General features: G+C 40.9%; 1 protein-coding gene across 2 annotated transcripts in view; it reads right to left on the bottom strand.

Annotated features, from left to right (window-relative positions):
- Positions 1-21,655, bottom strand: part of RGS12 (regulator of G protein signaling 12) — a 180,449-nt gene that overhangs the window by 154,894 nt on the left and 3,900 nt on the right. For both annotated transcript variants that reach the window (XM_054030685.1, XM_054030686.1), the window contains exon 2: positions 11,662-13,626. In XM_054030685.1, coding sequence (XP_053886660.1) covers positions 11,662-13,521 — 1,860 coding nt within the window. In that variant the 5' untranslated portion in view covers positions 13,522-13,626. The remainder of the gene's footprint in view (positions 1-11,661; positions 13,627-21,655) is intronic.

The following is a 21,655-nucleotide window of genomic DNA, read 5'->3' as shown; positions in this document are numbered from 1 at the left end:
GCTCCCTTGCAGATGTATTCCTCCAAGCTAGGCCACATTTTGGGGGGAAATACAGTTTTATCTCAATGAGATGTTAACTTTGAAACCCAACTGTAACAATTAAAATGGCAACATTGGTAGCAATTTCACTTTTGATCAAAGCACACAACAAAGAACAAATATAATAAAATCATTCAGAGTTTTTAAACCCAGAAAGCACAAATTTGATCATCTAGTCTGACTGTCTGCAAAAGGGGAGGGAAGGGATAGCTCAGTGGTTTGAGCATTGGCCTGCTAAATCCAGTGTTGTGAGCTCAATACTTGAGGGGGCCACTTAGGGATCTGGGGCAAAATCAGTACTTGGTCCTGCTAGTGAAAGCAGGGGGCTGGACTCAATGACCTTTCAAGGTCCCTTCCAGTTCTAGGAGATGGGATATCTCCATTAATTTTTTAAATTTAAAAACCAGAGGCCATCAATTTCAATAAGCAGTTCCTGTATCTAACTCAACAATTTGTCGATGCACTAGAGGCGAAGATTACTGCAAGCTGTCATGAATAAGTGTCAGGGATTTGGAACCTCCCTATCCTTCCTATGACAGGTTTCAGAGTAGCAGCCGTGTTAGTCTGTATCCACAAAAAGAACAGGAGTACTTGTGGCACCTTAGAGACTAACAAATTTATTAGAGCATAAGCTTTCGTGGGCTACATCCCAAGAAGTGGGCTGTAGCCCACAAAAGCTTATGCTCTAATAAATTTGTTAGTCTCTAAGGTGCCACAAGTACTCCTTTTCTTGATCCTTCCTATGTAACTAATGGGGATGGGTGTCCTGGCTAGAGGTCCCATACGGAAAAGGTTAAGAACCAATAAACTGGAGATATGTTTTAGAAAGACATCTAATTTATTTTAAGGGCTCCCAAGTGATGGACAATTTACTATATTCCTTCATAATATGTACCAGCAGTTAATTACAGTAACTTTTAAAAATTTGCAACTTATTTCCAGTTTGAATGCATCTAGCCTCAATTTCTACCTTGTTATGACTGTCTGCTACTATCAGAAAATTTACCCCCTGTAGTTAATTATAGACTGTGATCAAGTCACTTCATAACCTTCTCTTTGATAAGCTAAATAGATCAAGCTCTTTCAGTTTTCACAAAAAGGCATATTTTCCACACCTCGTCATTCTTGCAGCTCTTCTCTGAGCCATATAAATTGTGCTTAAGACACAGGGTTTACTAAATATTGTATTTTTTGTGCCTCAAAAGCACATATTCATTTTTAATATTGACTGAAAATTAACATTTTCTTGATTCGTATTTGTGATTTATATGTATTGGAAAAGAGAAGTATAATAAGTCTAATGCACTAGTCCATTCTTCTTTCAAGGTGAGGAAGTTGACACGAGCAGAGATGAGATAGCTGAGGCACCTAAGAACCATGATATCTTAGCCATCAGTTTCAGATAAGCCATAGATAATACAAACAGTTCATACATTTTCGCATTTGGTTGCCAACTATAGCTGAGTTTTGTCTCCTAAACTACACATACATTCCCACAGTTTACATTTTACACTGCTGGTATTTAACATTACTACTATATCTATTTTAAAGTACACGTAAAATCTCACCTCCTAGTCTGTGCTACAGGATTAAAATTCAATAACAGAATTTTATTTCAATTAGAGAAACTCTTTTGTTATCCTCAAGTTTTGTTTTGTTTTAAATGTTGCCATAATTTTTAGTTAATTCATGGTGTTTTCCTTTAGCTTTAACTGTCCAGACTGGTACTAGAGAGGACAAGCATGTAAATAACATGATATAGTATATACCACTAAAAAAACAGAGTGGTTGTTTTCCCACTTCCAGTCCACTAACTAAACTTTTGTACAAGATGTTTTGAAAGTGGATACTTTAAGGGTATCAACAAATCTTCTTTCATCATTACAAATATCAGTATCAGCTGTACGGTGTGACAAAAGAATGCTAAAACCACTATTGTGTTAGTATTTTGTAATTAAAATTAAGTACTTCTGTACAATCCCTTAAACAACAGTGATATCACAAGAAAGCTGTATTGATAACACCAGCAACATGGAAGTATCGGTGGAGAGTGCTAAGGCATGTGTTGTGTTTATATTATTTTAGGCATGGAGTTATCTGGAAGAAAGATTGTGGTTTGAAACCTAAGGACTCTGTGAAGGTAGCTGGGTTCCTAGGAACCACCCTGGGATGCTGGTTTGAAAGGTAGCAGTGGAAAAAGTGTGTATCAAGATCTGACAGCTGAAGGTGATTGTGTTTGAGCAGACTGAAGTTGCCAAGAAAGGTCTTTCCAGACCGCAAAAGCTGGTCCATCAGGAATGACAGAGGTCCAGGCTGCCAAGAGGGCAGTAGTCAGACCAGAGTGGGAGAACCCCAGACTCCAAGGTTTATGAAAAGGAAGCCTGAACTGGGGTATGAAATAAGACTTTCCATGGCTCGAAAAGAACAGTGAATACTGACAGAAGATCAATACCAGAGTTCATTCATGGTGTTAATTGTAAATAATAAAATATAAGTTCATTAATTCAGTCTGCAGTGGTGCTCTGGTGAATGGGGATTTCTGCAGCAGCCTTTGAAAAAACACCTACCATACCTATCAGGGGACACCCATTCCTGGGGTAGGGTCATTGTAACAAAAGGAGAGGAAGAAGAGCCAACTGAAGTTAAAATTTCCAAATGAGAAGCTTGCTGTTGGCAGCACATATCCAATACAGGGTTGTAGGAAACCCAGTGTTTGTGACAGTATTGCAGAGCAAACAACTTCTATGCCAATATTACTCTGGCTTACTAATTGAAGAAAATTTCAATTATATTTAGTTTACCAGGAAGCAATATTACAAAGAACATTTTTTTTAAGACTAAGCCGGAGTTTATGCAGCACAGAAACTACTTATACAATCTCGTACATTAGGACCTCCATGCTGCTGACTTAAAATGAGGTTACTTTTCAATAAAATGTGGTCACTACAATTACATAGTTTTTGTAATCCGTTCTGCATTAATTCCGTTGCTTCCAACCAATTTTTTCATCCTTGCCCATCAAGCTGCTGCCCCACATTTCTTGTCTCTTATTTCACACCCAGCTGAGAAATACTTTTATTTCTGTCCGTTTCTTAACTGTTATAGTTGTTCTACAGACATTTTGATTTGGCAACTGAAGCCTCCATGTACACTCACTCCACAAAGCCTTCACATTTCAGATGCAACACAGAATTTTTAGCACCTGAGCTTCAAATTGTAGTACTGAGCAAAGTAAACACAGTTCTCTCCAAAATCAATAGTAGCCTAATGGGTACAGTGTCTTGATTCTACTGAGTTTCTTGTTAAAAGAGAAAAGCAACTAGTATTACATTTCTTTTTTAAAAAGCACAGCCTACTTATGATTGTGTCAGAATTTACCATTTTTAAAATTAATAATCATTGGAAGGTTACAATATATCTGCAAGAATGGTATTAAATTACTCAGGGTATTCATTAGACTTACATTAGGTATAACTAATTTCTGACATAATTAATTTAGTAACTAATTTCATCTGGCAAGAAGTATAAAGTTAACCTACTTTAGAGATGTGCCTCTTTTGAAGACTGGCGTTAGAATGCATTAATTTCAGATCCCAGGGGTTTTGTTTTGGGGGAATGGAGGGGTTGGAGGGAGACATGTTTTTGTTTTGTTTCTTGGTTGGTTGTTGGGTTTTTTGCTTGGTATTTTGTTTTTAGAGATACTAGCATCTTAAATCAGATCAGAGCACTACAATTCCAAAAAATTATATTCAATTGTGCTACATGAAAAACAGCAATCCAACTGTTACTAATTCCACCTTATAAATAGCAGGGGTAACAATCTCAACAAGGGAGCAAACAGAAGTGTAGAAGAAAGGAAAAGGACAATTACACAACAGAAAAAAGGAATATAAGATCCACACAGCTTTGCTATCAATGCCTTTGCAATCTAAAATATCTGCCTTTCAGATATTTCAGCAAACCACAGCGGCTGATATGAAAATTCATGGATATTATATAAAGTAAATTAAGAATTTTTGCATATAACTTCCATCCCATTCTGAACTTGAACACCTAAGTCTTTTTTGCTTTACCACTCAAGACCGATTCCACGTTAAAGTAGTTACATTGTTGGTTATAATTCAGACAAAGGAGCAAAACTGCTAAAAATACAGTATTATGCATCAACCAAAACTGCATTAACCAAATACAGCATTGATGACCAGTTTAATAATATCAGCATTTTTTGCTAGAAGACAGTAATAATCAAGTATGCTCAGATTTCATATATACTGTTACCCTTTTTTGACCAGCAGCTAGCCAAAAAAATTGAGGTCTAGGAGGTTGTTCCAGTTATGAGAAAAAACTGGTAATGGTCACGTATTTCTTTGATGAACTTTTGTTTATTTTCAAATGTACAAATACCTGGGTCTCTGAATACAGGGGGAATCAAACAGCAGGAAACAGCTTCTTTTGCTCACAGCACCAAGAACATTCTTTTCAGCCTGCACCCTGGGCCCAAAAACCTTACCCTAGGCTTCTTCTAGAGATAACCACCGTGCTTTCAGTGGCTCCTTCAGGCCCTCTCTCCATCTCAGTGTTTTGTCTTCTGCCTTCCCAGAGATACACACACCCTTACCACTCAAAATAATATTCAACAAAAACTCCTAGATGGGTTCACATACCCCTGTTGTCATAGTGGGGGCTTCTCCTTCCAGGCAAGTTAATTGAAAAGTAAGCTCACACCTACCAACCTCAGTGAGGTTTTATCAATAAGTTTTCACCCAATTTATATTCATACATATGTATATATAAAGAGAGAGAGAGAGCGTGCGCGCAATATTTTAAGTAGCCAAAATTATTGTCATTATAATTTAGTTAAAATATTTTGAAATTTAAAAATGATCTTCAGAGTGACAGTTCAATGCACAATAGGCTAATATGCAGTAGATTAGAGTAAGGACTAACTCCCAATCCTTTGCTCCTGAAGAAGCATGGATTAGAAATGCCTTGTCACTTTCTATGTACAGTGAAGTTGTAGCTGTGTCAGTCCCAGGATATTAGAGAGAAAAGGTGGGTGAGGTAATATTTTTTATTGGACCAGTTCTGCTGTTGGTTAGACAAGCTTTTGAGTCACACAGAAGAGCTCTGTGTGGCTTGAAAGCTTGCCTTTCTCACCAACACAAGTTGGTCCAATAAAATATATTACCTCACCCACCATGTCACTTTCTAGTAGTCCTGATATGTGACTAATGGTGGTGACAATCTCAGAGAAAGAACTGTTAATGGTTAAAGCATGGGTCTGGAAATTGGGTGACCAGGGTTTTGATTTCCAGGTCTGCCATTGATTGCAGCATAGCCTTGGGCTATTCATTTTGTGGTTCAGTTTCCCCATCTATAAAATGGAGAAGATACCTATTTCACAGGAGAATAAAGAGATTTAATATATAAAGATGACTGCAACTGCATTTAAATTATAAATCCACTTTTACCCCCTCTAGGATCCACATAATAAACTCAAAATTCATGGGTTAGGGATGTTATCACAGTAGAATTTTTCAAACAAAATTTGAAGTAAATTGGATAAAGCATTCATTCCTGCATTAACACTAAAAACAAACTGCCTTTTTTGCTATTTGATACTGAAAGAAGGAAAGAGATAAAAACTGAGTTTACTGGACTCATCTAGACTAGATCTAGTGACCAAAGATTAGTTGGTTAAATTCCAGTTTTAAAAGGGAAAATTTTAAATAGTAATGCAAGAATGGCATGCCTGCTCCAATGATCTTAAAATAGCCATCAAATGAATGCTGTAGGTTTATCTTTTCATGACAATCAGTCTAAACCTTTTCCTCATAGGAAGAAAAAACTGTGAATTGATTGCTACGGGGGCTTGGCAATGGGGGAAAAAAAACAGTTACTAACCTTTCTAGTAACTGTTGTTCTTCGAGATGTGTTGCACATGCCCATTCCAATGTAGGTATCTGCGTGCCCTGAGCACAGTTGCCAGAAATTTTTCCCTTAGTGATATCCGTTGGGTCAGCTCTAGCACCCTCTGGTGTCACAAGCTCATAGCACAGGTATAAGACCCTCCCAACCCTGCCCTTCTGCGGTTTCTTCTTACCGACGGCCTCCAAAGAGGGGATGCAGGGTGGGTTTCGGAATGGACATGTGCAGCACATCTCAAAGAACAGTTACAGAAAAATCAGTAACCAGTTTTTCTTCTCCAAGTGCTTGCACACGTGCATTCCAACGTGACTCAGAAGTTGACCAGGAGGTGGCTTCAGAGGGCAGGCTGACTGTAACACAGTCCAGCCAAAGCCAGTGTCATCTCTGGTCTATTGTATAATGGCATAGTGCGAGGTGACATATGAACCCATGACCAGGTTGCCGCCCTACATATGTCCTGAATTGGTACCTGCGCTAAGAAAGCAGTGGAAGAGGCTTGAGATCTTGTAGAGTGAGCAGTCAGGTTAGATGGGGGCAGTATGTTAGCGAGCATGTAACATGTCTTGATAAACTAAGTGATCCACGATGAGATTATTTGTGCAGAAACAGGGAAACCTCTCATCCTTTCTGCTATGAACAGCTGAGTAGATCTGCGGAATGGTTTGATCCTTTGTATGTCGTAGGCCAGGAAACGCCATACATCTAATGAGTGGAGTCGCTGTTCCTCCCTGTTCATATACGATTTAGGGTAGATCATCAGCAAAAAAAACCTGCTTGACTGCAATGGAACGGAGATACAACTTTTGGGAGGAACAATGGGTGCAGTCTCAACTGGACCTTGTCTTTAAAAAGAGACATATATGGGAGTTCCAAAATGAGGGTTTCAGAGATATGAACTTGTCTGGCCGAGGTGATGGCCACTATTTTCCAAGAGAGGTGTAGCAGTGAGCATGTTGCCAATGGTTCAAACAGGGGTCCTGGAAAACTTTGACAGCACCAGGTTTAGATCCCAGAGAGAGGTGGGATCCCTGACCTGTGGGTACACCCTCTCCAAGCCCTTAAGGAACCTGACTACTATGTCATGTGAAAAGACCTAACGACTGTCGACCTTGGGATGGAAAGCTGAGATGGCTGCTAGCCCTTTCTGTCTTAAAAACAGGTAGACTAGAATGAGCTGCAGATATGAAGAAGACTTAAAAGCAGGCAGACTGCTTCCTAACATAGGGAGGAAGAATGTGCACTCTTCTGCCTGTTTATGTAGAACATGGCCATCGTATTGTCAGTAAGGACTGAAACAGATTTGCCTGTCAAGTGGGTGTACTGCCCTGAGTTCCCTGACATTGATTTGCAGGGAGAGTTCTTCTTGGGTCCAGAGGCCTTATGTTCTGATAGGCCCTAAGTGGGCCCCCCAGCCAATGCTTTGCATGACAGCGACAGGGATAGGCAAGGTCTCGAGAAGGGACCCCTTCACATAGTGTGCTCCTGTCCAGCCACCATTGTAGTGAGGTTAGAACCTGGGCTGGGACTATGAGAACCAAGTCCAGGGGGTGTCGAGAGGGGGAGCAGACTGTGGTTAGCCAGGCTTGCAGAGGCCTGAGTTGGAGCTTTGTGTGCTGTAGCATGTGGCTCAGGAGGCTCAGACACTGTTATGCGGTCATGATCAGATGGCTTTGGAGAGATCTTAACAAGGACGTGATTCTGAGGAACCAGTCCTTAGGAAGTACAGCTCTCGCTTGCACTGATTCAAGTACTGCCCCTATGAACTCTATCCTGTGGACTGAGATTAGGGTGGACTTCTGGAAGTCCAATGCATTGAAGCTTGATTGGATGATCCATTTGTCGATCTTTATTTGAGCTCTGGACCAGCCCTTGATCAGCCAGTTGTCGAGGTATAGGAATATGTGGACTCCCGTTTTCCTTAGAAAGGTCACTACTACCACTACACATTTTGTGAAAACCTGTGAGGCAGCTGAAACTGGTATTGATTTTGGTTTGCTACAAACCTTAGGAAATGTCTGTGACCAGGGAAAATTGCAATATGGAAGTAAGCATCCTTTAGATCAAGGGTGGCATACCAATCCCCAGGATCCAGCGAGGATCTGTTGGTCCTGCCTGGCTGTCTGAAGTAACTGCTGCGGTCTGCATTGTTTTCTTGTACCTGCCAGTACACAGAGTCCCAAGCACTTCAAGGTTGCCTTTGAGTCCTTAAGGGCAGGCAGCCTAGCATCCATCTGCTCTGAGAAGAGCGACAAACCTTCAAAAGGGAGGTCCTGGATGGTGTGTTGCACCTCCTGAGGAAGCCCCGATGATTGCAACCAGGAGCTCCTAAATATCCTCACAGTGGTCACCATTGATCTGGCCACAGAGGTAACAGTGTCCAGGGCTGCTTGTAGGGAGGCCCAGGATACCATTTTTTCTTCCTCAACAAGGGAGGAAAACTCTTGTCTGGAGTCCTGGGGAAGAAGGTGATTGAATTTGAGCAACAACTCCAACACGTTGAAGTTGTAGCACCCCAGCAAGGCCTGCTGGTTTGCTATATGCAGTTGCAGGAACCCTGAGGAGTAGGCCTTGTGCCCAAAGGGGTCCAGCCTTTTAGGGTCCTTCAACTTGGGACTAGAGCCCGGCTGACCCTGGCGGTCTCATTCATTGGCTGCCGCAACCACCAGTGATCCCGGGGGGGGTGAGACAAGGAAATCGTACCCCTAAGCCAGAACAAAGTATTTACACTGAGCGTTTTACTGTTGGCGGAAGGGAGGCAGGGGTTTGCTGAAAGGCCTTAATAGAGTTCGTGATGGTGTTACGTAGCAGTAGGGCCACTCTGGATGGACCCACTGGTGACAGGATGTCTAGGAGGCCATGTGTCACCTACTTAACCACCTCCACTTGGACCCCTAGGTTTGAGGCTACCCGCTTCAAAAGGTCTTGACACGACTTATGGTCATCTGGCAGTGTAAACTCCAGGAGCCATGTGGCCTCATCTGGAGAGGACGATGAGGAGGCTAAAACCAGATGGGAAGCCTCTATCAGTGCCTCGGTGCCAGCAGGGGCCTGCGGGTATTCCTCCTGGGGTTTGGTACCATGTTCGGTACTAGAGTCCAGTTCCGGGGTGTGTCTGTGCAGTACTGGGGGTGCCCTGGCCTCCAACACAACAAAAAAGATGATCTTGAAGGGGTCCCTGGAAGCAGTGGGAACCTAAAAGGGCCACTGCATGGTGGTTGGGCCCTATGGGTACTGCGTCCAGGAACCCAGAGGTTCCAATGAGCTCAGTGCCATGAAAGAGTGGGAGTGGCCCGGGGAGCAGCATGGTCAGCCGCTTCGGCAATAGGAATATGCTTCCTCCTCTGAGTCTGATGAAAAAGACAAGGAGGTGCGCCGCAGAAACCAGGGCAGAGCCATGCCACTAGGTGCCAGAGAAGATGCTGTCAGCGCTGGCTTCCCTTTTAGACAGCTGGCGGGATGCCAATCTAGGTGCCAGCACAAACTCCCTGCTGCTTGGGGACATCGGCCTGCCCCTTTGGGGAGCCCGGTTCTGGCAAGATAAGATCCCTTGCAGTCGTAAACCCTTTGGGGGTCGATAGGACCGCAAATTGACCAGTATGCTGGTCTTGAGTGGGAGTCATAGAACACTACTGAACCAGGGCAGTGGGCACCTGACGATGCAGTGCCAGGGATGAAGAACAGCCCGACACAGGTCTTGCTCTGTCCCTGTCCTCCTTATCCTTAGGCACCAGAGACCAGCTCTTCGCCAAGTGCTTGCAGTGTTTCTTCTTAGGCACCAGCGAAGATAATTGGTGCCGAGGAGCACTCAGAGATGGAGGAGCGCTCTGCACCAAGGCTGAGGTGTTAAGTGCCAAGTCAAATCGAGGCTCCAAGGCCGGTCTTAAGGCTGCCTCCATGAGTAGGTCCTTCAAGTAAACAACATGGTCTTTCTGGGACCAAGGCTTAAACGCCTTACAAATTAGACAACGTTCTTTCCTATGAGTTTCCCCTAAGCACATGAGACAGCTCGAGTGCGGGTCGCTCAAAGGCATAGACTTGTTGCATGCAGCACAAGGTTGAAACCCCGTCAGCCGAGGCATGCCTCGGCACCAGGACGAAGGACAAAGCTCCTATCTAAAACTAACAAACTACTAACAATTTACACTAAAATTTGAGAAAAACCATTAAGGGATGAGATTGCCTAAGCAATGAGAGGCTCCAGCAACTACCATGGGCGGTAAGAAGGAACTGAAGGATGGCAGGGTCAGCAGGGCCTTATACCAGTGTGCAATGCCAGAAGGCGCTAGAGCCAACCCAATGGATACTCCCATGGGAAAATTTCTGGCAACTGTGTGGGCGCACAAATACTTACACTGAAATGGACACGTGCAAGCATCAAAGAAGAAGGAGTATTTTCCCACCAAAATTGAAGTTAGAATAGTGGTGGTCATCACAATTATACAAGCCTGCTGTTTTGCCAGACCCAGCTTCAAAAATGAAAATGGAAACTGTCAGTCCCAGCATCCCCATACTTTTTCAGAGCTCCTGGGGTGTTCTTTTCCTACAGTTCCTTAGCAATTCCACAAGAGGCCTGGGGCATGCAAGAGCCTCAAATTTGATGGAACAGTGAAGAAAGGAGATATGGCAGGGCAGCACGGAAGTGGCATGCTGGCAGCACAGAGTGGGGAAAGAGGCCTGGGGGCAACAGCAGAGCAGGGGCCATTTCACTTTCACTGCAGCCCTTAAGCAGATTCCATATGGACTCATCAGAGCCTCACACCGCTGCCTCCTACAGCCTTAGATTAGTTTAGAGGCTTCCCACCTGCATGCAATCCTCACTAGGCTTATTAAGAGTCTCACAGTCACTCCTAGGAGTTTAATAAGCATTGGTAGCCTAAAGCTCCTGGGGTGCCTAAAGGCTTGCGGAGGGTGGGGGAGCTCCCCAAAATCCTCGTAAGATACCCTGTCAGAACTCTACTCCTGTGACACTCCTTAGATTCACATGAGAGAGGCTCCCCTGCAAAAGTTCTCAAGGGGTGCACAGGATTAGGGCTCCCTTCCTGCAGATCTCAGGAAGTCTGCAGAAACAGTGGCAAGTGTTGGTTCCACACCCCATGCCTTCTCTTCCTGTCTGATGTTATGACTATTTTAAAAACTAAAGTAACTCCCAAACAAAAACTCTGTAGAAATTAAATTATGATAGACACACATCTGTGAAAATCCTTACACGAACATTGTCATTAGCAAAATAAAGCTATTAAAAGTCTGGAAGTTTGAAATAGTAAAGTAAGTTTAGCTTTGACTTTCTATTTCTTCAAGTGTTCATATTTAAATTTTACCTCTACTCTGAATTTCCTTTTTAAAAAGGTTGGATTTTCCCAACAAATGTTCTTTGTACAGTGTTTTATCCTTAAGTTACTGAAATATTCTGTCAACTTTAACATCATCTTAACTTCTTTTGTGTCTGGGAATTAATTAACATATTAATTAACAGATATTTTTATGCAACAGGATATTATTAAGCCTTCCCCATTTGTGGCATTTGCAGAGATGACAAAGGAGGAGGATGAGACGAATAGCTCAGAAGGTCCCCATATTAACACCTCTATGTACAATTTTATAATTACAAAAGTTACATATGTTTAATAAAACTTAAGTTGTGTAACAGTGTAACTTCAGAGTGTTTTGCAGTACCCTATATATGAACATTCTTACCTTTTTAGCTTCTTTAGACTTTCTAATATTGCGTTGAGGGCCAAACTTCTTGTGTGTGCAAAAAACATTCTTAGACCATTCATTTGTATGGGATGTTAATTGGGGCTGACCAAAGCTGCCATCAACTCTATATCTGTCAGCTGGAATCTTATTCATTGGAGGGGGAAGAGTACCACAGTTAATACTTGACCAGCCATCTGTAGAATCTGTATAAGACTCCTGGTCACTGGCATTTCCATGTTGCCATTCTTGTAAGACATGAACAGGCAACCATCTCTGATTGCCTATGCCTACAATACTTTTCTTGGATGGCGGCACTGAATTTCGAGAAGAAACTAGTGGAACTTCAATACGAGCTGAAGGACTTAAGTGCTTACTTAAATTTTGTGATTTGTCATTCTGAATTATTTCTAAATGAGTGTTTCCTTCTTGTTCTTGACAGAAGCCATTCCAATGGGAAGCATGTTGATTCTGTCCCCTTCCAACTGGATTTTCCCATACACTATTAGGAATATGTTTACTTGGATTGCCTCCTAAATCAACCACCAAAACTCTATTGCTTTTTTCTTCTTGGTTAAAATTTCCAATACCACTATCACTGTTGCTGCTTGTACTGTTATTCTGATGAGCATCTGCATCGCCGTCAAGAAAAGCTCTTGCTCGCATTCCCTCAATCAGCTCACCCATATCCCTATAGAGGACAGAGATAAATTGAAGAACAGGTAGAGATGACGTTGGAAATTCTAAACAGCCATTTGTGTCTGGATCTGCTGTACACTCCAGTCCAAAACGTCTTGCTATACCTTGGTGAATTTTATGATGAAATAATTCTGGATCCACCATGAACACGTGACAAGATGTCCTCAGAACCCCTTCATCTTCCTGAGCCAAGCTTGCATCATCATTTGTCTGCATGGTAACTAGCCCAAAAAATCTTCTATCATCAGGGCACACAGCACTAAATGCCAGTTTCTCTGCAGGATATTCTGCCACTACACCAGACTTGTCACTGCAGAGCTGAATACAGTCATGCATAATCTTCATCATCACCAATGAATGGATTTTCTGTTCTGCCCGAAGGCGTCTCATACATCCCCGAATAGCCTGCAAACTGTCATTTTCCAGATTTGAGCTTGTTGAAGGAAGTTCAATCGAGCCTAGGTAACCTACCACCATAGCAACGTTTAAAATACTTGCATCTAACCCAAAGTCTTCTGGATTTTCCAGTCCAATTTGAAAAACTGAATCATCATGCAACACTTTGGATATTTCTTCCTTTGAAAGTAGATTAGGATTGTTATTTATACTTTCATGTCCAGTTTCAAATTTAGTAGCAGCAGTCTCAGAAAGGGATCTTTGTTTTGATACTGAATTCTCTGCATTACCAGCACAAAAACTAGGATTTTCAAAGATCATGTTGAAAATTCCACCAGACTGCATTTCTTCAACAACCTTCTCCGCTCTATTTATACCCAAGGCTTTAGAGTCAGGCTTTGGCTTCAGCCATCCTTTCCCATCATAAAAACCAACTTCTTCATCACTAGAACATGAGTCAATATGACTGTTGCCTTCAGCAATGACCATGTGCAAGACTCCAGAACATTTTCCTATTAGTTTCACCACATCTTCATGAGAAGCTTGTTTTACATTAATTTCATTAATTGCAAATATTTGATCTCCTGCTTTAAGTCCCACATAATCTGCAGGACTTCCTTTCATAACGCAGCTAAGAACACAGGGAGCTTGTCCAGAAAGGGTGAACCCATAGCCAGCTCTTCCTCTTGCAACTTCCACACTTCTTATCCGAGGAGGAGCATGCATATTGAGTCGGCGTTTCACTGTTTCCCCTGGTCTATACATTTTGGTTAATCTCTAGAACAGGAGGAGCCCTTAATTAATGCAATTCTTATTCATGTTTCACTTAGGTGCTTTCCTGGCATCCCAGTTCCTTCATCTGCAGAAGTCCTAAAGAATAAATAAATAAAAATTGATTTAATACTTGATATTTTCCTTTTTTGTTCTTCTTAGTGTTTGGGAATACATTTATCAAAATTACTATAAAAGATATCAAAATAATTAAATATTGGCATAGGATCATGATCTCTTGCTACTTTATTAATGCCAAAGCAAAGCTGAACAATTGTGGTGGACAGACCTCAATGTTGATGCAAAAATTATATTGATACAATAATAACTTTTAAAATATTAAGTTGTTACAACTTGTTTACTGAATGTTAAGATATAGCTACAACAGGGCCCGCCCAATTTTTTGACAGAACAACCCCATTTTAATTACGTTTCCTGATGGAACCCCAGAAAGCAAGGACAACACCATTTTGAAAAGCAAAATGGTGTCCTCTCTCAGCGTGATCTTGTATGCACCATATTCGAGAGGTCATGTTGAGCGGAGCAAAATGGCGTCCTTGGCACATTAGAGATCACCATGACCCCATATGCTAATAGCATGACCCCATTTGAGATCATGACCCACAGTTTGGGAACCACTGAGCCACAAGTATGTTACAGCCATAATACTTGCAAATAGGACAACACATATTATGTTTAGCTAGTTATGTTGCAAAATGCTAAAGTTAACCAAAGAAATTCCAGAATTGATGCTATAACCCACGGACAAGCACGTCAGAAAAGATAGCCCTCCCTAGCCGTAAACCCATGTTTTTTTACCCCACGAGTAGCTGCATTTTAAACTTTACCTTGCTTTATCTTTATACCATTTTCTTTTGTGCTGTATTTAAAAGATGGATTGGTTATTTAAATTTGTGCTTTGTACAAAATAGTTAATAGAAGTTTAATTGCTATAACAAACAGATTGTAACTCTATGGAGCTTAGTCAAGGGACAAACCCCTAAAAGTGTCTTATCTAGACCAGGACAACTCCCTTTCTGTAAAATACCAGCTTGATACAAACATAATCCTTATTTCAAGAAGACAAACCATGTACAACATTCATGTTTTAGGAAGAGACCTGATTGTGAAAAGGAACTTAGGATGCATTAATAAATCTGGGTAAAACTACACAAAGAATTCTAGAAATATCTTTGATGAAAATAATTTTATAATTATTCTAAAAACTTGATTCAGAGAAGTCTCTAGGAAAAACATGTAGTTGGATGTGTTTAAAACCTTATATGTTTATTTCTTATACGTTGAAATGACAAACACCTTTGTGAAATGTATACTTGAAAATACGTTAGCTAAACAAAAAGCTCCTAATATAATTACTGTGTAATAGTAAAATGCTTTATGTACCAGCACAGAATGTAATGACTTTACTAAACTAATTACTAATGTAAGAATATTTAAATATAGAATATTTATATTAATAGGAAAATTAATTACTCACAGTGCTCAAGCAACTCTCACCCAACTCAGGAAGACAAGAAGAATAATCTTACCAAAAACTTTCATGTAGAATAAACAACTTTTTTTAAATAACTATTTAAACTAATGACTCTCTTTAAGAATTATTTAATATTGAAAGACTGTTTTAAAAACTGAAAACTTTATATAAAGTACAGGCGTGTTTGGACTTTTCAGAAACAGAATTTCATTTCCTGTTAAACTGTTAAAATTGAAGAAATATCTCAGAAAATTGACTGAATAAAAAGACAGTTAAAACTACCTTTAAAAGTTATCTGATGCTTTTCTGCCACAAAAACAATTAGCAATATTGTGCATTCATTAAATAGACTGCATATTCAAGAGCTGAAGGTGTCACCTAAACCAACCCCCAAGTAATGGAGCCAATGAGTGACAGCAACAAGCTTTGAATCTAAAGAAGCCTGAAAGAGGTGTGTTTTCCTATAATTTCATGGAACTAGGAAGAAGGGTATAAAATCTCTGAAGTGAGCACTTCTCAGACACACACAACCTCTGCTATCCTGCTTAAACAGCAAGCACTTATCAGTATATCCTGTCCAGCTCTACAAGCAAGCTGCCATAAGAGCTAAGAAAAACGGAGAAGACTAAGAAGAAACCAAAACCAAGGAAATCTCCCAACATTTCAACATGGACTGGTGAGAAAAAGTTAACTAAGACACTGACAAGGGATTAGATTCAAAGTCCTATCATTTTACTGGGATATAAAAATGCTGTTGTAACTTAAAATACCAACAGTTTCTCCTGTTAATCACCAAATGATTATTAGTCCATGGATTCCTGGGAGGAGATGGGGCTAAATATTAGTAAACAAAAACAGTAGGATATAAGGTTCGTGATATTCATAATTGGCACATCTCAAGACAGTTCCTTAAATGGCTTCTTTTAAGCAACAAATTTAAATATTTCTTTTCAATTTCATAGGATTTAGTTAAGATTGCTTACGTTGCCCATCTATAAACTGACTGGTTGTTGTTATTATTAATAACTAGACAGGGTCCCGCCTGCCCGTAAGCAAATTATTTTGCCCATACACTATTTTGCCCAAACAGTTTTTAAGTATCTAGTAAGATACCAAGACTGAATTCACAATTATTTAGGGAAACAATATTAATTAGTCTTAACTTACCAAAGTATGCCCCACCCCCCAAAGGCAGTCCATTTTCAAGGTTATAATTAGGGCTCTACCAAATTCATGGCCATGAAAAACATATCACAGACCTTGAAATCTGATCTCCCCTTGTGAAATCTGGTCTTTTGTGTGCTTTTACCCTATATTATACAGATTTCACAGGGGAGACCAAAGTATTTCAAATTGGGGGCCCTGACCCCCAAGGGAGCTGCAGGGGGTCACAGTATTGCCACCCTTTCTTCTGCATGCCTTCAGATCTGGGCAGCTGGAGAGCAGCAGATGTTGGCCGGGCACCCAGCTCTGAAGCAGCGCCCCGCCAGCAGCAGTGCAGAAGTAAGGGTGGCAATATCATACCATACCGTGCCACCCTTATGTCTGCGCTGCTACCTTCAGAGCTGGGCAGCCGGAGAGTGGTGGTTGCTGACTGAAGGCTCAGTTCTGCAGGCAGCAACCCAGAAGTGAGGGTGACAATACTATACCATGCCATCCTTACTTCTGCACTACTGCTGCTGGTGGCAGCTCTGCTTTCAGAGCTGGGCTCCCAACCAGCAGCAGCTACTCTCCAGCTGCCCAGTTCTGAAGGCAGTGCTGCCGCCAGCAGCAGTAGTAAGGGTAGCAGTACCGCAACTCCCCCTACAATAACCTTACGACCCCCACCCCAAAACTCCTTTTTGGTTTAGGACCCATACAATTATAACACCATGAAATTTCAGATTTAAATCGCTGAAATTGTGAAATTTGCAATTTTAAAAATCCTTCTGGTCATGAAATTGACCAGAATGGACCATGAATTTGGTAGGGTCATAGTTATAATCTCTGTTAAAAGCTCTCCACAAACACACATACAGAAGAGATTGTAACACAAGTAATCAGTCTATCATTGGTGTACTGTTACTTGTGTTCTTTTATGTTTTCTTTTCTTTTCTAATAAAATAGACATGGTTAATAATTGAAGTTATTTTGCTTGATCTAAATCATGGTGTCCCCTAAGATATACAAATGAATCCCTGTGACTAAGTTTTCATCTACACTACAAGCTACAGATGTGTGTGACGCTGGCAGAAAAAGTGCCAGGCTATGCCAAGGCCCCCAAGTCTCACTGAACACTTACAAATGCATAGCTGGAAACCAATCTGGTTCACCTATGTGTTAGCATTATTAAAATAGATGTTAAGTTTATAAGAATGTATTTAGACTTGATGAAATGCTTGTAGGATGTATTGGTGAGACACGGTGGGTGTATCTTTTATTGGACCAACTTCTGTTGGTGACAAAGACAAGCTTTCAAGTCTCACTTATAACATTTGTATCCCATGGTATAAAGTTATATTGAGTGTTTGCAGCGTAAGCCTCTGTAACTCACCAACCAGGAAAGAAGCATTAATTAACATAAAGTGCTCATCCTGCACACAAGAAGGCCCAAAGAAACCAAAATGAGCCATTGTGAAACATCGAAGTGTCACAACCCAATTGCCCCCTCTCCCTAGGGAGTCCCCTGGGAAGGTAGATCAGCACTGTATATTGCTAACACTGTTGCAAGCATCGCAAAGCATTTTGGGGAGGGTTAAAGGTGTGTGAATGGAGAATGGAAGATTCCTTTGCAGGTTTACGAGAGGCCAAGGAGTGGTGGGGGGAAGAAAGAAGAAAGCAGAGAACGGGTTAACTCAATGCTGCAGCTAGCAAGCTCAGTCCGAAGATAAGAAGCTGACTCCAGCCCAAGGCCAGCTGCTACCTGCCAAGACAGAAGGGGGGAAGTCCAACCCCCCCACCCAGCCAGGAGAAGAGAAGAAATAAGTTAAGCAGAGCTAACAGCAAGAACAATGAGAGCGAATGAAACAGTAACAGCAAAGGCCAACAGAAGGGAAAACAGTCTCCAGAGCCGGGATGTTTTGGGAAACCAGGGAGGCCACAGCAAGCCTGTTTGGACTGGTACAAAGAACACCAGGAACAAAGGGCCCTGAACGAACCCCACCCCCAAGGAGCCCAGGACTTAAAAACCCTCCTGAGAGCTAAAGCAACTCGGAGAGCACAGCAGATTCTTGGATGGCCTGGGCCCAAGACAGCACTCCCATCCACCTTCCCCGCCCCACTTCTTCTGACGTTACACCCAGACTTGGCCAGTCTGGGTTGTACATGTGGGAGTATGAAAGTGGATTAGGGCTTGGGATATTAATGCTTTCTTTCTTCCCCTCAGTGATGTGGGAGCGTTTCCAGCACTCTCTGCTGTTATTTTATTATTTTATCAATAAAGGTTTAAAATGTAGACACTTGGTGTGCCTCGTCATCTCCTTCCCAAAAAAGATCCTGTGGCCCAGCCTGATCAACTGTGGCCCAGGCAGATTGGTAACGAAAATCTGTCACAAAAGGACTAAGACTTTGCTGATTGCCCTACACGCACACCCATTAAGAGGAGACGGGACTCAAATACCTGCCCCATCAGTTTGAATGCTGGGGGAAGTAAATAAAAATCCCTGGTGACGTTGCACTCTATATGATTTTATGAAAGTATGTTGATGAGTGTGAATATAATATAACTAAAATATGCTTCATGCAAAAGGTCTCTTGTAAAGTATCATTACAAAGCTTATAATCTACTGAGTGCGGTCATCCTATTTGTATAAATGTATCACTCTTGTACCTGAAACTAGAAATATGAAATATAACTCTGAGGGCCTACTGTAATTATGCAAAGTGTGGGCCATTAATGGTGGTTTGGAATCTTGATGGCTCCCATCAACCAGGACAACTGACTGTGGATGGCTCTGTTTGCAGCCAGGCCTTCCTGTGAGTCAGGCTGGGAGGAATGAAGGCTTGGGATCTTACAATGACATGTGATCATGTCACCTGAACTGGAATCCATCTTTAACCTGGTGTTTTTCCATTGAGAAGGAGGGGTGGGAACCCAGAGGAACAAAGGATTCCGCCTTATGCAACAGATATGTAAGTGGGTGGAACAGAACAAAGGAGGCATCATAAGAAATACCCTAGCTACCACCTGAGCTAGAACAAGGGCTGTACCAGGTGAAAGGATTGTGCCCAGACCAGGAAGGCATCCAGTCTGTGAAAGAAACTTATTGAAACATCTCTGAGGGTGAGATTTTATCTGTATTCAGTTATTTTACTGTATGAGGCTTAGACTGGGGTGTTTTATTTTATTTTACTTGGTAATTCACTTTGTTCAGTCTGCTATTACTTGGAACTACTTAAATCCTACTTTCTGTATTTAATAAAATCACTTTTTACTTATTAATTAACCCAGAGTATGTGTTAATACCTGGGGGGGGGGCAAACAGCTGTGCATCTCTCTCTATCAGTATTATAGAGGGCGAACAATTTATGAGTACTGTTTTGCAGGAGGATACACTATATTGATACACATTTATTTAACCAATTATAGCTTAATTTAGATTTCAGATAATAAAAAATACAAAAAAGTACATAAGTTAAGAAATGTCATTCGCCATTTTCTATTTACTGGAGGATTATTTTTTTACTCATGATTTATGTCAAAATGCATTTGGGTGGAAACTGGAACTCAACTAAAAATGCACAAAGAGCATTCTAAAACTGTTTTTTATTAGTTAAATAATATGATCTTAAATGTGCTGCATACTTAAAGGAAAAATATCAAAACCAGTTGTGCATTTTAAACTAACAGATGTATTAAACAAAGGATGTTATCTGTAGTTAGTGAACTGAATTGATTGTTTCTGGTCACCACGTCCTTCAAGTTTTTAGAAGCGATAGATCTCATCCCCTCACACCTAACTTTTATTCAGAGACTGGAAGAGAAAAAAAAGGCTTTTCCTACTTTTTCAACTCCCAATAGGTTTCTCAACTGAATAAAGTGAAATTAAAAAAATATATTCTCTCTCTACCTGCAGAAAAGGCTACTGCTGTCAAAAGCTGGTTTAGCACTTCAACAAACTATGGTTCCAGGTACTTAGCTAGAAACTGCTCCACTTCAGTGGTTTGATTTTCTTTAAAATTTTAGCAGCAAACACGTATTGCTTGATTTTTTTTATTTAAATGATTTTCATAGATTTTAGCAAGTTTAGGTCTTAATAGAAGTTGTCAATTTCAAATAGGCTTTTTTTTTAAAAAAAAAAATACTTTATTAATTAGAATATTCTGATTTTTTAATCAATTTTATCAGCCCTGCCCTGGTGTGTGATTTGCAGGCATGCAGAACACTCACAACTACAACTGAAGTCAAAGGGAGCTGTGCTTTGAACAAATAAAGTGCTATATAACTCTAAGTACCCTAAAAAATCAGGTCCTAGATGTCTCAAATCAAGCACACAAAATTAATGGATATTTTTTACCTTAAGTACCGGTAAGTACCCAACACTTACTAGCTTCCAAGATCAGGTGCATCCACATTGGAATGGCCATAGATGACCTTAGTAAATATTATTTTTATGGTTGATCATTAAAAAACAAAGAATCAAGAATTTCAAACTTTAGTCATAATTTGACCTCCTGGCATGTACTTAGACTAAAATTGGTAAAGCACTTTGAACATGGACAGCAATATATAAATACATGTACACATTCTTTTGCCAAGAGTGACATTTGTGCTTGCAGCATCTGAAACTTTAAATGCTTTACAAAACAAAAAACATTCATTGGCATCTCAGGTCTAGCTTTTAAAGTATGTTAGTTATTTCACTACTCTAACAATGAAAGAAGTATTTAAATGGTCAGAGATTGCGTCTCACCCTCTTTCAATTGGTACTTGGAAATGAATTATCCTGAATTGGAAAAAGACTCAGCTGAAGACTCAACTCTAGGATGTGCTCCCTTTAGAGGACTTCCAGATCCAAAATATGACCAGCTTTAAACCACCACGTAAAATATCAATTTAGCTTTATTTTTAAATTGTTTTCTTTTGACTAAGGGTATGTCTTCACTACCGGCCGGATCGGTGGGCAGCGATCGATCCAGCGGGGATCGATTTATCCTATCTAGTCTAGACATGATAAATCGATCCCCGAGCGCTCTCCCATCAACTCCTGTACTTCAGCTCAGCAAGAGGCGCAGGCAGAGTCGAAGGGGGAGAGGCAGCAGTTGACTCACCGTAGTGAAGACACTGAGGTGAGCAGATCTAAGTATGTCGACTTCAGCTATGTCATTCACATAGCTGAAGTTGCGTAACTTAGATCAATTCCACACACACACACACACACCCCAGTGTAGACCAGGCCAAAGGGTCAACATTGTTTTTTATCATCTCTGTAGATTCCAGTTATAATTTGGCAGTGCAGAGTGGTTTCTGTAAGTAATGTGTTAATATAGTAATTATCTAGCTGCCATGATAGCCTTTCTAGGAATCAAGAAAATAATTTAGCTTTAACAAACAAACAAACACTAAGGCTTTATCTACACTACACAGCTTTTAGTGACACAGCCGTGTTTCTACAAGTCGGGCAGTCTAAACGCTGTTTGTCGGCACTTTTGCCA

This window comes from Malaclemys terrapin, chromosome 5 (genome assembly GCF_027887155.1).
Source record: "Malaclemys terrapin pileata isolate rMalTer1 chromosome 5, rMalTer1.hap1, whole genome shotgun sequence".
Classification (NCBI taxonomy): Eukaryota; Metazoa; Chordata; order Testudines; family Emydidae; genus Malaclemys; species Malaclemys terrapin.
The sequence above is the reverse complement of the archived record's forward strand: the minus strand, read 5'-3'. Positions and strand labels throughout refer to the sequence as shown.